This window comes from Corapipo altera, unplaced genomic scaffold (genome assembly GCF_003945725.1).
Source record: "Corapipo altera isolate COAL_440 unplaced genomic scaffold, ASM394572v1 118, whole genome shotgun sequence".
Taxonomy (NCBI): domain Eukaryota; kingdom Metazoa; phylum Chordata; class Aves; order Passeriformes; family Pipridae; genus Corapipo; species Corapipo altera.
Genome location: NW_020884991.1, coordinates 1,270,398 through 1,284,536, shown reverse-complemented (window position 1 = coordinate 1,284,536; position 14,139 = coordinate 1,270,398). Strand labels below are relative to the sequence as shown.

At 44.6% G+C, this 14,139-nt stretch overlaps 1 protein-coding gene across 2 annotated transcripts in view; it reads left to right on the top strand.

Annotated features, from left to right (window-relative positions):
• The first annotated feature begins 9,035 nt into the window (after window positions 1-9,035).
• The window catches only part of DUSP22 (dual specificity phosphatase 22), a 43,777-nt gene continuing 38,673 nt past the window's right edge, over window positions 9,036-14,139 (top strand). The window contains exons 1-2 of one of the 2 annotated variants that reach the window (XM_027666306.1): window positions 9,036-9,046; window positions 9,543-9,769. In XM_027666306.1, the coding sequence (XP_027522107.1) occupies window positions 9,749-9,769 (21 nt within the window). In that variant the 5' untranslated portion in view covers window positions 9,036-9,046; window positions 9,543-9,748. Of the gene's footprint in view, window positions 9,047-9,542; window positions 9,770-12,497; window positions 12,630-14,139 lie in introns of those variants that run through there. The other variant, XM_027666305.1, reaches the window with a different exon arrangement.

The window sequence follows — 14,139 nt, the reverse complement described above, 5'->3', positions numbered from 1 at the left end:
TTAATAGCTCTCCATTGTTCATGTCTTATCTTCCTAAGTCATGTCAGAGAGCTACACAGTACAAGCCCTCCTGTCAAAAGGCTTCTTTACACTTAAAGGTATGAAGGGATTTGCCTGAAGTGAATTCAGATGAATTAAAGGTTTTAGAGACTTAAGTAAAATCATGCAGAATTCTTTAGATTTTCTTAATTTCTCCTCAGGTCACATTGTCCACCTGTGCCTCTGCTAGCAGTCTTTGACCCAAATACTTCTGCCTATGCTACTGCCAAGCCTTGTTGTGTTTCAAAGGGAGACTGACTATCGTTTTGCATGGTGATGGAAGACATCCAGCTCACAGTGTGATGGAAAGGTACTTTTTCAGCTGTGGTGGAGTTAGGATATTGATTACAGATATCACTTGAATTCAGCAAACAATATTTGCCTACCCTTGCATTTGCTGCAAAGGGGTATGCCTGTTCCTAAAAACTGTGAGGATAATTGCTGGTCAAGTAAAGTTATCGAGGCCTTTAGATTCATTGCCATTTTTCCCCATTTGTATACATAAGGTAATGTTCTGGATAAAAAAAATAATGGGTTTTAGAATTTAGGTTCATGAGCATGTTTTCTTAATCTTCAAAAACTGCTAACATGCTCATATTACAAGAAAAAAGTTAATGTTTGATGGATATAATCCAAACTACGGAACTAATACTAATATAAGATGCAGTGACTTGTATGTAACTGCAGAAAATTGTAAAAACATGTTAAAAAAACATTAAAGCATCTTTTCAGTTGCTGTTTAAAACCACTCTTGTTTCTCAGTTTTTAAGCACTATCACTCAGCGCTGGTTTTGCTTCCTAATGTTGATTTGCTTTAAGCTGAGCTTTTGTTTCACAAACTTTGTGAAACACACCTGTTTAAACACTTTGGCAATATGGAGCAAACCTGAAAATGCCTCAGTATCTATTATTTCATAACTGAAACCCAGTCAGGTTTCTTTTGTATTTTAGTATGATATTGTAAGCCACACAGGAAACCTACCTTCATTTCTATAGTGACTTATTCTAGAATATTTGTTCAGATATTATCAACTATATTATATATTAAAATTACTCAGTGTTGGCACCACTCCTAAAGACAAGTCCATGTACATGCATTATAGCTCTATTCATATATTAAAAGAGTATAAAATGAGTTTCATTTTCTGACAGATGACAAATAAAGTAACCATCAAAGCAAGTGGAATAATAATCAAATGAAAAAAGTCACTGTGAAATTTCCTGAAATGTCTTCTCTCTTTGTTTACAAAAAGATAGGTCAAGTGAATCTTGTATGACAAATGGTGTTCCTTTTCCTACTGAAGTCAATGACTGAGCTACATTAGTTCACTGACAGCATAAGCTGTTCCTGTTAAGCAGTATGTGCCTTCATGGACTTCAGTGTAAATTTGCATTACCCTACCCAGGTCTAACTAGAGTTTGACTATTGCATTCCCTCCTGGTGGGTTTGACTTTTCCTGAACAAAGTACAACTGTCTACAATGAAGAGACAAAAATATTTTTGCTTACAGAACCAAATTCAAAGACATGAGTAAATGAAACATACTTAGTAGTTCTACTAATAAGCTGAACATTCAGCCCATGTTATCAGCATTGCCAGATGGATTTCAGTGGAAATATGCTGCTTTTTCACAAGTAGTGCTCTGGAAGACTACACAGTTTTCTCAGGTTAAGGAGGAGTTTAGACATAAGGAGGACTGAAAACTTTCTGGTCTCAGAGACAAACACATCCCCTTTCTTTCCACCCTTCTCCACATTCCAGTTTCCCTCAGAATTTGTATAACGGCATTTTTCAGAAACCTTTTCACAGTATTACCCAAACCTCAAAAGACTCATTAAAAAGCCTTACCTGGAAGGAAGGTCCTTTTTTGAATTAGTAACTGTTTTGAAGATGAAAAGCAAAGGTGGAAGCTACTGATCATTTTTCACAATTAAAGGAAGTCACAAGAGGAAGGTAGGCACAGGAGTCAGTGCCAGGTCCAGCATTGTCCAACACATTCACAAATGGGCTGAAGAAGATGGTGGATAGGCAAAGTGGCTGATGATAAAAGTTGTTTCAAAACTGCCAGAGAAAGTAGCACAGGGATCTTACATTATCAACTGACTGGGCAGTAAAATGGCACAGAAAATATAATGCTGATAAAATACAAAAGAGTGCATATGGGAAAAATACAGCCCTAATAAATGCAAACAGTCCTGAATGAGCACTTGTCACTCAAGAAAGAGATCTTGGAGTCACTGTAAATATTAACATAAAAACACCAGCTTAACATTCAGGGATGGGGTGTGTCCTTGGCTCATAAACTTGACCTGTTGTTTGCCAGAAACTGGAAGATATAAAAGGAAAAAGAACCCCGTTCTGTACTCACCCTGTTTCTCATAGGTATCCACTACTTTCCACTGTTGAGAGAAGATGTGGAGCTATATGGATCCTTGCTAAGACCTGGAACAGCTGCTCTTCTATTCTTATGTAGAATTAATGGTTTGAGAGAGTAGATCTAACCTGGAGTCACAAAGGAAAGTGAAACTATTGAGAAGTATACAACCTTGGAACCAATGTGTCAAGTCCCAGAAAACGGACCAAAGGATCAGAACAAAAAAAAAAAGCCTTAGAAGAGACCACAATGAGACCCTGAATTAACCCTTGACAGCTTGGAAGCTTACAGGGTGTTCTGGTGCTTTAGCACAGGGGTTGACCAGGAGTCTAAAATACCACAATAAAATATCACAGAAACACCTGAAGAGCTCAGAGACAGATGTGAGCATTACCTCCTGCAACTGCAAGGTGTCAGTAGTAGCAGAAAGTGAAAGACATCAGCTTAGAGAACAGAGTGTATACAAAGAAGGTAATATCATCAGTTCTAGTAGTTCTTCCCTTGGAAGGAGACAATGGTTGAAAAGAAAAGCAATGAGCTGTCAACCTCAAAGCAGACAGTACCCATCCCAGACCAGTAATTCTTATCTTCTCTGACACAACTTTACTGGTGATTGCACCTGTTGTGCTGAATAAGGCATATGGGATATTATAATGTCTGAAAATATCTTTAGTTTAATACCTTGAATTTACACCATGTGCAGCAAAGTACAGGTTTACATATCAACATCGGGTGTTAATCTGTACTTAACTGAGCCACATCAGTGGAATGCTTTGTCAGCAGTGGATACATTGCTCAGGAGACACAGTGCTCAGCAGGAGATGATGTTAGAACAGGGATTTGCAAACAGCAGGATGTGAAGTCCTGGCATTGTTACTGCTTCCTGATCTTGACATGATTCACATCCCTGAAGGTATTTAATTGTTGAGAGAAGTAGCAATTATACTGATCCAGGGTGTCTCAGGTGGCCATATGTTTGGAGAGAAAACACATTTTTTATTATAACTAACAGAAGGCAGGCAGACAGGCAAGAGGCAATGAGTTTGCTGCTTAACCTGAGAACAACTTAGGGGTTTACACCTACACAGTCTAAGAGGCATGTTTCTTCCTGTAAGCATGCTCTGTGCTCTGCTTCCCACTCATCTTCTGTTCTCAGCTGTGCTATGGACTACTCCCAGCCCACTGAAGTGTCCTGGACATGCAGAATCCCAGATGCACCGGAGAAATACTGCCAGACTTTCTAGGTAATCATGTGGCTTGGAAGGACCCTGTTGCCACAGTCAGACAGGCAACTGCAACAGGCCAAAACAGGAAACCAAGTGAAAACTCTGCAAGAAAAATCAAGCAACTGACTCTGGACGATAATATTATTGTATCAAGAGTGAGCCACCAGGAAAAGTAACAGTGCAAGCCCCTCAAAGACTAACTGAACGTTCTTGGAGAATGTAGTGAATATGTTGGACATATAAGTATTTGGATTATGTTTTTCATATGTGGTATTTAAGGGCTAATATCTTAGATTTTGGCCAAGAAAATGTAACATGGAATTAAGAACTGTAGCTTTAACTGCTTTCAAATTTTCAAACACAGGAGATCTTAAGATATACCCCATTAAGGAAAAGCTATTGGGAAAATGTCAACAAAATAAAGATCTCTGCCCAGCACTTTGGCTGTAGCCAGCCCATGATTACTGAAAATCACATTTTACAATGGATATCATGTGATGGTGGAGGATGGGGAACTACCTCCTGGCACTGAACACTGCTACTTCTGCAGCTGCTTCAAAGATTCCTGCTGATTTTAGGGGATCAAGACCTAACGCCTCTCAACTGGTGGCTGAACATCTCAATTATGTTCATCAGGTTTCAGGGGGTACATCAAAATCTGACCTCTTTCTACTCTGAATGGTTTTCATGGACCAATATATAACGGTCTGTGGGCTTCCTCCACAGAGGTGTTGTGAAGGCTGTGTGTGCTCCCCTAGCATTACACGTATATGCCCTGGAAGCAAGAGGTTAGGTTTTTATAACATTATTTTTCCATTTGAGGACACTTTTACGTGTGCCCAGAGAGAGGAAAACATGCTTAGCTTATCAAGAGAACACATTTGGATATTTTCACTCACACTCAGCAATGGACTATTCTTAGTAACTAGTAATATGCATGTGCCTTGCAGCATGCTTTTTGATAGCCTTGTTTCTATTCTTTAGGGATGTAGTATTTTACCATATTTCCAAAGAATCTGGCTTTAAAAGAAAATGTCTCACTCTTTTTTTAACATGGCAGCTTCTCACAGTGAAAAATAAATAGAGGTGCTGCTAAGACCAATTTCTTTCTTATATACAGATTGGAAGTAAACATGTCAGGTTGATCTGGCAAAGCAGATATGTGCATAATATGTGCAAGGCAAAGTAGTACAACTTCAGGGTTAAAACTGCCTACTACTGTGAATGTTAAAAGAAATTATGTAATTTTTAACTACTTAGTGAAATCAGAATTTTCAAGGCCTATTATTTTCTGTATCTCTATTTTCTAAATGCCTAAACCAAACACCCCACAGCAGTCCCAGTATCTGCACTTCATTCGTAATCCATCATGAGTTTTAAGGTGAATTAATTTATTTTAAAGCCTGAAGTACATGCAAACAAAATTAGCTGCTGGCAGGTTTAGAAACACAGAAGTGCAGTAATTTGGTACATGGTTGCCATGGCAGCTAACCTACCTCTAAATTATCCTACATGCTTTTCTCAGCCATTCTCTAGCATTGTTCCTCCTGTCTGAATTGTTAGGTTTTTGGTTTTGTTGTTTTTTTGGGGGTTTTTTTTGGTTTTTTTTTAAGACCTGTCTTTTGCAAAGCCCTTCTTTGTGCCATTTTGGCCTCATCTGCTGGCTCAGCCCTTACGTCCTAGTGTAGTCTATATTCTGTTGATATCCAGTAATGGAAAGGGGAAGCAAGAGGAGTAAAAGGCAGAATTATGGTCTTCCAGCTACTCTGCCTGTTGAGAGCAGCTTCCTGAAAGCTAATATTTTCTGAAGTAAACCACAGTGGTAAATTCCTTCATTTTCAGGACTTAAAGCTCACTCAAATATCATTGATTTTGACAAAGTTACTGTAGATTCACAGTGACATAATAAAAGCCAAATTTGGCCTTAAGACAGTGAATTTATCAAATGATGAATGAATTCTGCTCTGAGGCTACATGGCAGTAAATCAATCTCTTCTATCCAGAGAACAGGTCTTGAAATGCTTTGGCAATGTTTATTACCAAATAGAAATATTAAAAGAATGGCCAAGGAGTCCTGCAGGCTCTTTCCCTTCTATTGATCTCCCTCTCAGCACAGTTACAAAACAAGCCTGGTGCCATTTATGAATTTTAAGGTTTCATTATTTCTTTCTGGCAAAACAGTTCCTTTCTGTCAAAATTCTCTGTTTCAGAGGAAAAACATTCCACTGGCTATTTCTGACCAATCATTCTTTTTATCTCCTGTCTTGCCATCTCTGAGAACTAAGTTGTGACGCTGCTTCACAGGAACCCAGCCCAGGTCTTATCAGTTCCTGACAGATCATGGATAGCTGACATGCCTTCTGCCTATGGCTGAATGTGAGCTCAGGGTTTAGAGAAAGTGTGATCAGAAGATAAAAAGTAGAGAGTATTTACTTACTTATTTTTAACATAGTAAGCTCAACGTACTGTCAACGCAGAAGTTCTGTCTAATTTTTAAGAAGGTTCAGTTTCATTATCAGTTTGGCTGGCTGTTAGTTTTCAGGCAGTTGCCTAGAAGTGGTCGCTGCTGCTGAACACTAGGGATTGCCAGATACATTTGTGTGTGAAGTCAAGAAGTGGGGATTACTCAATTTACTATCCTCATATCACAAAGAAGTAGGAAAATCCCCAGATTTGTGGGATTACAGGCCATGCTAAAGTGATCTCTTTTCAGGGATACTGACTGAAGATTATGAGATTCAGCAGGACCTTTTTGCTCTTATTTTCTGTGTTCATTTATTCAGTCCAGTCATCTCAGGACAGTTTGCTTTTTAAAATGAACTTCAAAATAATAAAACCAGTGCAGATACTAAGCACAAGGAAAAAGATCTTGAGAAGTGACAATGAATAAACACTTTATGAGGATTTAGGCTTGCTGAAAACCTGCCCCCATAAATGCATTATATGGTAGTTTATTAAACAATGGCTGAAGAACAAAAGCAATCACTTTTTTGAATAACTGGGTAAGAGACACAAGTCTGGAAACAGGATCAAGATTCCCTCTCTAGACCTGTGGATATACAAAAGATATACTATACACCATAGTAAATGTTTAAGAGAGAAGTGGATTTTCTCTCACTGCTTTTTAATCCTGGTATGTTACACTCTTCCACTCTGACTTTTGCTCTTTCACTGTAAAATGTTGCATGCATACAAGAGAAGTCTAATATGGGAAAGCACTGCAGGCTGAAGTAGGCATCCTGAAGCGAGTAACAAAACTTGAAATTGAAACAGAGGATCACAATTCCCACGAGGATGTGTAACACTTCCTATTCGGAAAAATGTCAGATACTAAGCTAGATATACTTGTTTTCCATCTGTATTGCCTAATATAGTAATTTCACATGAATCGCCCATGCACGGTACTTTTCAGCACTCATTGAAAAGGCCAGAAATATTCTTACTTGCAGTTTACAGATAGGAGAACTGAGTTACGGGGAAGTGAATTGATGAGCCAAGACTTCCAGCATATTGACCCCAAGGCCTTCCAGTTATCATGGACCTCTTAACACAACACAGATCCCTGCAGTTATTAGGGATATTATTCACTTTTTGTTAGTGTTGCTGGCAACTTTCACTTTGGGGATACAATGTGTTTAGTAGCGATTATGGCAAGCCATGATTCATACTGTTTGTACCTCAGTCATATTTTGTATGGCATGAGGATAAAGTACATTACATTCTGGAGAGCTTTACCAATGAAATATTAAAGCCAATATCTGTGATAAAGCTCACTGCTATGCTTTTCACCAGTATGGAAGGGGAAGGGAGAAGTGCAGCGCTTCAAGTTGGGTGGTTATCCCTCCTGGCCTTACAAAGAGACTGCTATGATGTTTTTGAGGCTGATGATGACATGATACAGCCCCGTAAACTCTGTGGAGCCTCACGGAGGGAAAGGTTCAGGAATGCTTTAAGTGCAAAATCAGTGTTTCCCTAGGGTTCCCCATAAATTTAAGCATCTGTGGTGATGACATGGCTGTTTCAAGGCAAGAGTTTTCCATCATTCTAGGCAGTTAAACTGGTGGCTTAATCTCTGTTGGCTTTCAAGCATGTCATTGGCTTCTGTGGGAACAGCACCTGTTTTTGAAGATGTGGCAATAGAATCACAAGCCCCAGCTGAGGCATCTGGTCCTGATCCCTGTCTCTGTATGGACAGGTCTGACCCCACAGGGAGTGAGTTGTCACTCCCCAGCTTTTTACAGGGATTGTTCTCTGAATAAATTCATTCTTGGGTCAGATGGGTGTTGAGGGTTGCTTAAGCAAAGGGGAACAGAGGTGCTGCTAAGGGTAGTGTGAGGACGTGTGACCACCTCTTTGGCAAACATCAGCAGATGTTTGACTGCAACTGGAGGTTGTGAAATTGTTCCCTTAGAGTTTGCTTGTACTGGCAACCACTACCACTACGTAAGAATCCCCCCATCACTAATCTATCCCTTGGAGAGTTCATCCACCCGTTATTTCATACCTGGCTTTGCTGCTTGTTGACTTAACCATGTTTTCCATCTTTCACCCTTCCACTGCCTATTTTGAGCTGCAGATGCCCCTGACCTGCCTAGTCCTATGAAGGTGTGCCCAAAAAATGACATCTTGGCATCACTTTTTATAAACATCTCACACTGATGCATGTATAAATGCACAGGCAACCTGATGGTGGTCACACAGCAGCATCCTTCTCTGTTTTGCATTTGAGCCTCTAAGGATTTCAGGCTTTTTGGGCACTGATACTCAGCTGGTTAATGGGAGAGACCTTATGTAGTAGTATCCTGCCCCTGCTTACTTGAACTCTGTGTATCCCTTAAGTCCTTCCCTGTACCCCCTATCTCATTAACTCTTTGGAGAAAATTTCCTTCACTAACCACCAAATCCCTCATCACCACACCTCCCTAAAACACATCCCCGTGGCTTGAGGGATGTTATCATGTCACGTTTTAGGAAGCAAAGCATGGAGGTGGAAGTACTGAGCATGGCTTTGAAGCCACGCCTGCCAAGGCTCAGCAATGAGCATCATTCCCTGCTTGAGGAGGAAGGCTAGACCAGGCAATCTCCGGTGCTGTCAACCAGTACGATCCTGCTGTTTGCTTCCAACTATTTGCTTTCTCCTCTCTGTTTGCTTCAGTTAGGACATGAATGTCCTTTGTGTCCCTGTCTGCCTGCAGCGTGGTTGGAATGACAGGGCAGAACACTGCTGCAGCGTGCCATGACAAGGCACAGGCCGCTGTGCGAGGCTCTGCTCCCGGCACAGCCGGAGCCTCACACGCCTGCATCCTGCATCCCTCCTCCGCCCCACGCGTGAGCACTGCCACGCCAGAGTGGCACGGGCTGGCAAGCGGGATGCTGTGACAAGCAGCCCTGGCGCCCAAGGCCAGGGTGCGTCCTGCCATGGCCCGTTCGAGGCCGAAACAACCCAGGGTTCGGGATGGCAGAGGCGGGCGGGCAGCACCTGCCCGCTCCCGCACCGCAGCCTTGCCCTCCCTGGGCCCACCGGCGGCGGGTGGTCCATGCCGGGGAGCCTCCTGCGGGAGCCGCTGCGGTGGCCGATGCTGATACCGTTGCCGACCCCGCTGCGGTCGCGGCCGGCGCTTATCCACCGCTCCCGGAACGCCCGCCGGGTGCCGTCGGCCGCGGCAGGTGGGGGCAGGTCGGCGGCGCGGGGGCCGCTGGGATGCGTAGTTCGACGGGGCGCGCGGCGAGCGCACGGCGCGGCGGCGCGGACTACAAGCCCCAGGGCGGCCCGCGGGGGCCGTGCCCGCGCGCGGGGGCGGGGGCGGTGGCGGGAGGTGGTTCCTGGTGGCGCGGCCCCGCGGCTCGCGCCGCTCCCGGGGGCGGCCGAGCGGAAGCCCGCCCCCAGCCGCCCGGCATCCAGGAGGGAGACAGCCACGGCCAGGGATGCGCCTCGCCCTGTCCGACAGCGGCGAGCAGAAGCCGCCCTTAATTAGCAATTAGCTCGTTCCCAGTCATCCACTCCCCCCCTTCCCCTCCGGCAAGCACTGTCCCATGCACGCCGACCCGCCGCCGGCAGCAGCGGCCGACGGCTTCTCCCGCGGTGCTGGCGTGCGGGTCGCTTAAGCCATGGGGAATGGGATGAACAAGGTAACGCGGTGGTGGCCGTGCGCGAGTGCATGTGCTTGGGCCCGACGCGGCGGTGCCCAGGCTGGCGGTCCCTCCCCGCCTCGGGGCGGGCGGGATGCCGCGGCTCCTCCGCCTTTGTCTCGCCCGTGCGCGGAGGGCAGCCGCTCCCGAAACAAAGGCCTGGGCAGCAGAGGCTTTTCCCTTTCGACTTCGGGGGTCCCCCGCCTCGGGGCGAGGGCGGAGGGACGGGGAGCGCGACCGCGCCGCTCCCTCGGGGCGCGCCTCCTCCTCCTCCTCCTCCCCCCCCCCTCCCCGGCCGCAGCGCGGGCGGGTGGCGGGAGGGGGGCCCTGGTTTCGGTGATGCGCGCCCGGGCTTCCCCTCCCCGGGCAAAGGGAGTTCCCAGCGGTCGCTGACGGCCGCCGTGCCCCCCGGCGCCGAGATGCAGTGTCCCTTGTGTGTCCCCCCGCCCTGGGGGGCGGCCTGGGGCAGAGCCCGCACCCCCCGACCCGCGGCAGGACCCGGGGCTTTGGACTCTCAGCGAGCGCGGGGCTTGCTCCGTTCCCAGGGCGCGGAGCAGCCCGTGGATACGGGCAGTCGCTGTAGGGCTGGGCCCGGTGCCGGTGGGACGGGAAAGCGCGCGGCCCCAGTGGAGATCGCAGCGAGGAAGGAAGATGGATCTGTTTTGCGAAGGGTGTTGGCCTTTTGGCAGTGGGGGCTTGTTGTGTGCCCGATTCCCCTGGCATGTCATGGTCGTTATCAAGGGACAACTGTGATTTTTCTCAGTATCTCCACCTCTGTTTTAAACCCAGGTTTGAAAGTGTGGTGGTAACTAGCCTTTTATATATAGCTTACTATGAGGAACAGGAGTTGAGTAATCTCTCTTACATCCTGCTTTGAGTGCTTTGGGAGTAGCTTTGCTGCGTGCATGGCCTACGACAGAGCAGAGAACAGCTAGAAATAGCTGCTCACGTGTTGTCCCGGTCAGACATCCTTGCCCCTGGAAGTCAGATTGGTGAACGTCCAGAGTGCTTAGTGTGCCACCTGGAAGGTGAAGCCTTTTCATCCTATAGGTAGAGACATGGAAATAGGAACTTTAGGCAGAGGAAAGATCTGGCTGGTGTGAGGAATTGAGTTACTGGGTGCGAGGTAGAACCTCCTTTGGTCCTTCTCTCCATTTTTGCTTTTGAAGTCTGGGGATGATATTGTGATATGTAGCCACTCGTTGCAGTCATCTTCTAGGAGTAGCCAGTTAGGAAGAAACACAGCTAGAAAGGCTCCTTTTAGGCTTCTGGTGTGTTTGTAGTATTTTTCTACGAATGTTTGAAATCATCAAAACATTTAGAGGGACAAGATATGGGATGCTAAAATTGCAATCTGGAGAGAAAAAAATAATCAAAAGGACAAGTCTTGGCCATTTGAAGCTGCCATTAGATCTTGCTGTGGTACCATGTGGCAATCTGTGACTGGGCAGTTTGGTAATTTTAATTCTGTTAAATGTTGCCCTGACATGTACCAGCCAGAGCTTTCAGGAGAAGCATAATACTATTTGGATTTTTCTCGCTTTTCTGATGACTGTATCCAAGAGGATGAAACATTCAGCATTTGGGAGGAGCTGGCTCCTTTAAGGAGACTGTAACCATGCTAGATACTGGCCATAAGGGTTTATTTTTTAGGGGTCTCGCATGTGGGTCTGCTACTTGCCACCTTCAGAATGTGCCCCTGGATCATCTATTCATTTTGATCTCATGAATCAGCAAATGCTGAAGGGGCAAGGGGAGGCATGGAGTCATTAGCACAGATGATGGGGGGTATTTGCTTGACTCAGCCAGTCGATACAAATTGCTTTAGTTTCCAACTGAAATGTTGTTTTTTGTGGTTAAGCTCTATACGGATGGTAGGAGAAAATAATCAGCTTATTCAGTTGTGGATTATTTAATTTAAGGAGTCTCTTTGTACTGATGCCAAGGGAAGAGGATTAATGGTGACCTGTGATGGGTGTGGTAAGGAAGAGCTCCAGAGACAGCTACAGCCTGTGTGGCTGCTTTTGGAGCCTTTCTCAGTGGCATGGTTCCCTCCTTATTTTTCTGTCTCCTGATACAGATATATTTCATAGCAAATAGCAGTCTCACCTGGCTTTGTGGCCATTAGGGTTGATCAAGGGCTAGAGGTCTGGCGTTCTTTTTAGATGGTGTTTGTCTTTTGTTGCTAGTTTTCTCTGTAATATTAGCCCTGCGTAGTTTTTTTCCCCTTCAGTCCACCCAAGCCTTCTGACTTTTCCCAAATTAAATTGAAAGCATTGGTTTACACATGCCCTTCTTATTCTGCTCAGAGAAGGAGAATTGGCTAGTGAATGTGCATTGACTTGGCTACTATTAATTTTCAGTACTTTACTTTTTTTTTTTCTTACATTTGTTAAGTCAGAATGATTAATGGGGTCTGACTTGGACCCCAGGAAATTGTCTGGGTGGCCTGGTTTGTCTTCATGCTTAATGTCTAACGTTGAAGTCTGTGGTTGAAAAACTACGAAGATGTTTTCCAGGAGCTGAAGTCTAGCAGCTGAGATGGTGACAAGATTTCATTATTGGTGAACAGGATATGCATAGTGAAGAGTTTTTCCTGGGTTTTAGTTGTTGCTCATCCCTGTTACAGTTAACTGCTGGTTATTCGTGTAAACCCTTCAGAAGGTTTGAGTGCTATCTCTACAAAAAGGGCAGATAAGCCCTGTTCATTGTAGGAGTGGATTTATGAGAAATTTAAACCAGTGTGGCTACTTAGAGCTGATGTAACCACTTTTATGGAAGTCAGAGAAGCTATGCCAGTTCACGTCAGCAGCAATATCCCTCCATGATGCGTGCCACTCTCCTGTGGTGCTGGACAAAGGTAGGCTTGTCTGTTCCTTTTAGCAGAGCCTGGCCATCTCTGAGAAAGCCCCATGAACTTCTCTGGAAGTTCATCAGTGTTAATGCATCTAGAAGCAGCAAGGAGTTAGATGCTTTGTTACAAGCATTTGTCTGTATAGGAAACAGCAGTGAAGCAGCCCTTTAAACCATTTTCCTGAAGGGTGTATTATCAGAGAGGACTGATGAGAAGCATTAGCAACTGGAGCAACCATTGTCTATTGCAGGGCTCTGCCTTCGTGCAAGGTGGAGGATGTGAGCTGCTCTCACATGCGAGGTACAAATGAAGACAGGCATTGGTGTCCTTGTCCCTTGCTTGTGAATTCTTCTACATCTGTTATTTAGTCTGTGGTCATTTTCTCAATGTTTCGGATGATGTTTCAGATGATGTAAAGAGGCTACTGTTTTTATTCATAAAGCAGTGGTTGAAAAGTTCACAAAAACAACCACCTTATTTTTCTACTCTTCTGACTCCCACCCGTTCTCTCTCACACGCCCCTAGCAGCCATCGGCCTTCATTTTGCACAGCCCAGAGTTGCAGTTACTGAAGGCAGTGTGAGATGACACAGCTGAAGGTTCCCAGCCATAGTCGAGTGCTGAAGTATTAGTCAGCATGACACGAAGATTCACTTCTTTCCAGGTAGCTTTCACCCATAGTAATGTTTCTTGCTTCTAGAATGACTAGGACAACAGGGGTAACATCTGTCCTTGGTTGCAGGGTGTCCTAATTTCCTATCTAGTGTATAAGGTTGCTTCATGGTGCACAAATGCAGACTTCTGGATTTTTCCTCCTTTGCCAACAAGAAACCTCATTTCTGCAACCTCCCGGTGTTTCGTGGTACCTTTAATTTCTAATGTCTAAGCTTAATGACTTAGACATTAGAAATTAAAGGAAATTAAGCTTTTATCGTCTCTTGAGAGTGCACATTTGATGCAGAAATAGTGTCCTAGAGTCTAAAATGCTATAGTCGACAGTAGTGAGGGTGTGATTGGAGATTTGTGCTGTAGATAGGAAATACCAGGCAACTGTTTAAAAATATCAGCAAGGGTTTTTTCTTTTTTTTATTTGTTATGCTGAAGTTGGTGATCTGGTTGGTGACATTCGTTCATAACTTGACTCCCTTTCGCTTTAGAACATGATTTTTTTTCAAGAATTTGACCTCTTTTGCAATGACTCTTCTGTACTGTCCTCTCTGGAGCAGCTACAGGCTTCTATTTACTAGCCTGGGATGGTGACCTTGGAGCTGCACTTCTAGCAGAGTCATCAAGTGTACTTAAATTATTGAATTGTCCCTTGAAACCATGAGTCTTGTGCATGTGGAAAGGGACCACAGGATGTTGTAAAGGTTCTTTTCCCTACTCGATACTCTGGCATTGGAAACTACCCTGAGGATCTTTGCTGCCCTTGTAAGGATGTTGAATTTCTACAACTGAAGAGGGAAGGAAAGGGGAGCAAGCTGTCTGAGCTTATCTTTGGAACACTTACAGGTGTG